The 6,000-nt window shown below is 33.0% G+C and overlaps 1 protein-coding gene across 1 annotated transcript in view; it reads right to left on the bottom strand.

Moving 5' to 3' along the window:
* Nucleotides 1-6,000, bottom strand: part of LOC141698382 (uncharacterized) — a 28,735-nt gene extending 22,735 nt beyond the window's left edge. Inside the window, exons 1-9 of the mRNA XM_074503070.1 lie at nucleotides 5,989-6,000; nucleotides 5,444-5,502; nucleotides 4,888-4,930; nucleotides 4,654-4,788; nucleotides 3,852-3,900; nucleotides 2,880-2,974; nucleotides 2,597-2,682; nucleotides 2,451-2,510; nucleotides 2,239-2,320 (exon numbers count right to left, since the gene is read on the bottom strand). Of these exons, the coding sequence (XP_074359171.1) occupies nucleotides 2,239-2,320; nucleotides 2,451-2,510; nucleotides 2,597-2,682; nucleotides 2,880-2,974; nucleotides 3,852-3,900; nucleotides 4,654-4,788; nucleotides 4,888-4,930; nucleotides 5,444-5,502; nucleotides 5,989-6,000 (621 nt within the window). The remainder of the gene's footprint in view (nucleotides 1-2,238; nucleotides 2,321-2,450; nucleotides 2,511-2,596; nucleotides 2,683-2,879; nucleotides 2,975-3,851; nucleotides 3,901-4,653; nucleotides 4,789-4,887; nucleotides 4,931-5,443; nucleotides 5,503-5,988) is intronic.

The raw sequence follows: 6,000 nt of genomic DNA on the forward strand, positions 1-6,000 counted from the left end.
ACAAGTCGGGGGTCTTTCGGGAAACAGCCTCTTCATTCTTAGGAATGGGGAAGGCTGCGTATATCATACCCTCCCCAGACCTGCATTAAGCGGGATATACTGGGTATGTTTGGTTTGGTTTATGTATCATTTAAACAGTTCAACAAATCTGAGAACATAGTATCTGTTAAAGATGTTATAAAAGAAATGTATTTGTATAAAGATTGAATGTATATTGTCCCTTTCTCCCGTACTAATCAAAATTCAATTCTAGTACTTCACTTTTAGTAGTAGTCAGTCTCAGTCACCTGTAATAGTTGTACATATGAAGAGATTTGGGACCATTATTCATTTGTAAGCCCCGTTTTAACTAATGTGCAACACAACAGCTCAACTGGTATCATTTTTGTATCGGATCGTAATGACACAAAGTTCATACCAGGGCACTGTTCATTTTGAAATTGGATAGCTACACATTTGTATAGACGACCGACTCATATTTCGATATATATGTGATATTATTAAATGAGAAAAGTTGAAATTTAATCAAGGAATCTGATTCTTGGAAAAATGATTCTTGGACTCGTCTGGGACTGGCTAGGTGGTGATTTGGTATTGATTGCAATTTGCAATAAATACGACAAACAGATATAACTATGGTTAACTTGAAGTAGTGCATATATATAGTTCGACAATTTTCTCAATCCATTGTGGAAAAATGATGAAGTAGACATGAACATAATTTTTAATCAACAAAATATGGCTCTGGTGTGGTGCCAAATCACCACAACAGCGCGTTCAACTCGTATACTTTGTGGGTGGATAAATTCTGCGTTACTGACTCGAGTACGGAGTGTCGGGCATGACACATATCCGAGTGTCGGATATGAAATATCTAAAAATTGGGGACACATAAACTCTCCTATTTTTTGACATGGTCACATGGATCATAATAGAACTTATTAGGTTAAACATGATTTTATAAAGGACTTGGAAAATTAGGCATCTTTTCTACTTTTAACATATTATTGCTTCTTTCTTTCTTCTCATATATTTGTTTTAAATCGTAAGATTGACTCATACGTAATCTTTAAATTGGTCAAAGTGTCCACATTTTAGCCAAAGGATGCGACACGAAATAAGTAATGAGTCGAGTATCCAAGTGTCTAACACAGGTACGGCGCCCGAAACCGAAGAGTCGGAGTAACATAGGGTAAAATCTTAATCATCCAAATGAAAAATGTTTATTTGCCTTACAAAACTAGTAGCTGATGTAAGTTTTTCTATAATTAACGTAAAGAATAACCATATTTTGGCCAATTAATGCTAGCTTGCTACTATAATAGCTTGTTGCTAATTACAAAACATATAAACCTTTCTATTTCAGCTATGTCAGAATTTCACATATATACCAGCACAGACAAGTATGATTTCTTATTTAAACCAAAGGATAAATTTTTGCAAAAACTTACCAGTGATGTATTTTTCAGTGAATAAAGTAAATGGACTTGAAGATTTCTTAAACTAATAGGATTTGTTCGGATTACTAGCCTTTTTGTTATGTTATATTCAGAATATTTTTTTATAATTAATATTTATATTGATACTAAAAATAGTGTCGTGTTTCTAATAGTAACAGAAGATATCAATGAGATAAAAATTACTAATAAAAGAAGGGTGACGACCCTTTTTAACCTAAATTAAATTAAGGAAAACCCATAAATGCATGTGAGATACGGCAATTCGTTACCCGCATTAATCTATTATTATACTTGGTCCACCGTCCACCATGTTAGGCTATTACGTTGGTTAGTTTTCCGTGTTATGGTATTACGTTGGTTAGTGTGCCGCTTCTAATGATTACATATTGGATGGTAATTTCGAAAAAGCGGGGAAGAGGGTGCAATGTATTAGCGTGATTCAACACAAGTTCCCAAGTCAAAGAATGGATAAAAAAATCCCCGACCATACAGAAACGGAGCTCTGAACTCTCAAGCTTTGTAGGTTACTCAGCTGTTTTAATTAACAATGCTGATGGGTATAAGATTACTATATTCATTCAAGTGGGGTTTGCCTTTAAGTGTTTTTATCGTTATACATATTATTATAGCTGTGTATTTAATTTAAATTTATGGAAGAAAGCACACGATCTACCGTATGTAGGGGTATATTGGGCCTCAAGTATGAAAAAGGGTATTAAGGACCACATAATCTGAAATTAAGGTATTTAGGTCAATTTCTCATAAAAGAACCACTTACATCAGCATAAGCTAGATGGTGTATAGGAATCATTGGTTGAGATAACAGAAGCTCCTCGTAACAGAAAGTTGCTTGCTTGTACCTAAGGCAACCAAAAAAGACCATTGAAATATAGACATAGGTTATGTATACTTTCTTGAATTAAAATACAAAGAGAATCTTTCTGGTATGTCAGTTTCCAAATGGTAAGTTGTGACAACCCTTCGACTTACATTTGTAGGGAAACATAAATTTCTGCTAGTTCTCTCCATGCATCATGATCTGCCATGAATCTGAAAAGGTTGACAAGTTTGCTAACTTAAACTTCAGCGGTACAAGCTAAATCAAATTTTAATGTGAGGTGTAGAGAAATTCTAACATTTCAAGGTATTGATCCAGCTTTTCTATGGCCCCTGAAGTATTTCCCTGGGCCCTTGTCATAGCTACCCTTCTCTTGAGAATAAACTACATGGAAAACATAGATAACATAAGAGGGGAGGTGGAGGGGAGACATAAAACTAAAGTATAGGTAGAACTTAAAGTAGACACCTTTTACCACCTATCTGAACTCTTTCTTGGCTAAAGGATACCAATTCCCCGGAAAAAAATCGTTTAGGAAAAATTGATTGGAGATATGATATAACATGTATTCAAGAACTAACCTGATCTAATGAATTATCCTCTAAAAAACTCGAGTACGCCTTTTCTGCCTGTTTCCAAGATCCCTTAGCTTCTAATAACATCGCCTCTAACGTACCTGCAAGTTATACCACATTAAAACCGTCAGCCACTCATTCTATAGGCTCACATGATATTTACTACATTTAAGTGCCAACCAGTGATGCAGATTCACAAGAGGTCCTATAATTGCAAGATATTGCCTATATGCATGATATGACAAATAATATGGAGCATGCAGTTATCCTTTACAAGGACATACGGTCCATCTTTGAAGATTAGTATAAAGTCATTTATCCAAAATCTTGAATTTCAAATCTGATATTTATTGAACACAATGACATGATAAAATGGAGCACAACTTTGTAAAAAAGTATATTCTCACTGAACTTTCCCTTTTTTCTAATAGATGGGTAAAAATATAATAGGACATACTAAAGCTTTTCCAATCTTTCAAGAATTTTATTTCTATCCGTAGGTAACAACTTATGAATCAGATAACTTAGAAAGAGGTATGTAATGCCCACTTACGATTTATGAAGTATGCAGCTGGGAATTGTTATTAAAAAACATACTGCCCTCCAATATTAGTGTTAAAAAAATGTTCTAGATGGGGAATACCATAGCAATATCTACTCAAGATAATATTTATAGATAATTGTATATTTGTTTTTATAAGTTCAAAAGCTATAATATAATCAAAGTTAAAAAATTTTGTAAAACATATTCTTTGATCCGTAATTTGTGCAATACTAGAGAGAAATTATAAAGACTTTTGTTATAAATTAATTCAGACATTAGAAACAGATTATAAGTGTATTTTACACCATTAATTCATTAGTGAAAGAAAATGGTCCCCACATCACAAATCCCTCAGAACAAGGTCAGCTGAGCAGGCCAACATGAAATAAATACATGCATGCAGAATCATGTGTCGAAATTGTTTCATAACTCACCAACTATCTTGCTGTTCGGAAACTTCTTCTGCAGAACCTTTATGCAATCCTGCAAAAAAAATCATATGAAACTTAATTATACATCATATGAATTCATCTAAAGAGAAGAATAAATTGATTGTTCACATGTTGGGGAGCAAGAGCTTCTAAGGCTTCACAACTGAGACTCATTTAATTATTCCAAAAAGAGCTCAAAATGTCAAAAGTATTATGTAAATATATTAATGAATTAAAGCAGATTAAAATGTCTTTTCTGCTAATTAACTCCTACACAAATGCAAAACCTAATAGATGATTCTAATCTAATATAAAAGATACACTTATTAAGTTAGTTATCATAATTGAAGATACAAGGGATGAGCCCGGATTCATCTAATATTTTCTATCACTGGGCCTGATGATTGACTTCCAAGACCTTCTATATTGCTCAAAATGTTTTTTTAAAGTTACCTACACCACATTTACAGCTAGTAAAGCTTTCTTTCTGTTAGCTGCTAAAAACACATTTGAATTACGTAGGTAACAAGTCAACTCACGATTTAGAGCAAAACAGAATCAAGTGATAGGTTTGAAGCCATAAGAAAAGAATTAAGAATATGAAGATCACAGTTCTCTTATACCCTCTTTTTTATGGAAGGATTCACCTCATGTCTTTTCTCTCTAAATTCCAACTTGAAAACACAGTGTAAGAGTCTGGGTGATATAGTGGATAAAATGCAGAAATCAAGAATATATATTGTTGTAATTAATAAACACATGTCCAAATAATTTCAAGAACTTCCAACTAAAAGCAAGAATTTACCTTTGCAACATCGATACATTGACAGTCCATTGCTGCAACGGCTACTTGTTCATATAGTGTCCATTCTGCAATATTGTAAACCAAGAAACTCTTAAGATTCAAATTGTTTGATAATTGACCCTTGAAATGTACTTCCTTTGACACAAAGAATCTCAGTATGAATTAGTGCCTCAAGCAAATTAACCCTTAAAATAAATCTTCTCTTTAACAAAGAATCTCAGAAATAATCAGTACCTCATGCAACAAGGTACCAGTATTCACATAGAATCCCCATAACCTACCGAAACAAATGAACATATATTACACTCATAATGCACATCATTTCAAATGTCACACTCGCGCGTTAATTTTCTATATCTAAATAACAAACAGCTTAGAATTTCCTTACAACTATACTCCATATAAAATCTTCCAATCATAGATGCTAGTTATATTCCAAGTTCACAAGATTCAAACACGTAACACTAACACTCCCAAGCTGATATTCTAGAATAAACTAAGCACCTGAATAACAAAAAGCTCAGAATCAACCTAAAACTGTAGCACATAACTTCCTCCAAATACATACTCAAGTTATAATTCAAATTCACGTAATTCTTCATTCATAACTGATAACACTAATTCACGCCCTAATAACGTAGACTAAAAATCAATAATCTGGATATATTTCCTATGGCATACTTCGGGCATAAAAAAACAAACTCTTCCAGAAACAAACTAAAACCCCAAAATTACAGTTCAAACATTACCACTACATACAAAACTTCATTCAAATACATACGGTAATTACATTCCAAATTCACGAGATTCACTATACAATTCCTTAAATTTTCTCATCAAACACAAAAACTGAAACATAATAACATAATTCAAGTAAATCACAACAAAAACACAAATAAAATGAATACGGGTGTGAATTATATGGATAATTACCACCGGGTTCAAGAGAAGAACGTAGATTAGAGTTGTTTAGGATATATAAGCAGTGTTTAAGGACTTGATTAATAAAAAATTAATAGCCTACCGCCTACCGCGGTTGGGCTTTTCCCCTTTCCGCGGAAAATATCCGCGAGGGGAGAAAACCTTTTCCGCGAAAAGCTAAAAAAAATTCCTTACATCTGGACCCTTGAAATATTAATCTAAGGGTTCTGGAACAATGTATTAGATATGGATTATCTAACACATTATTCTTAGGGATTACCACCCTTCAATTAATATGCCTGGGAAAATAGATAATTAAAATAAGATGGATTTAGACATCTTGTTTAAACCAAAGTAGTAAAATTATTGAATTTTTAATTTTTTTAAAAAAAATAAAAAAACTGTCACGAGTACCTGCACATTCAT

This window comes from Apium graveolens, chromosome 2, assembly GCF_009905375.1.
Source record: "Apium graveolens cultivar Ventura chromosome 2, ASM990537v1, whole genome shotgun sequence".
NCBI classification, from domain to species: domain Eukaryota; kingdom Viridiplantae; phylum Streptophyta; class Magnoliopsida; order Apiales; family Apiaceae; genus Apium; species Apium graveolens.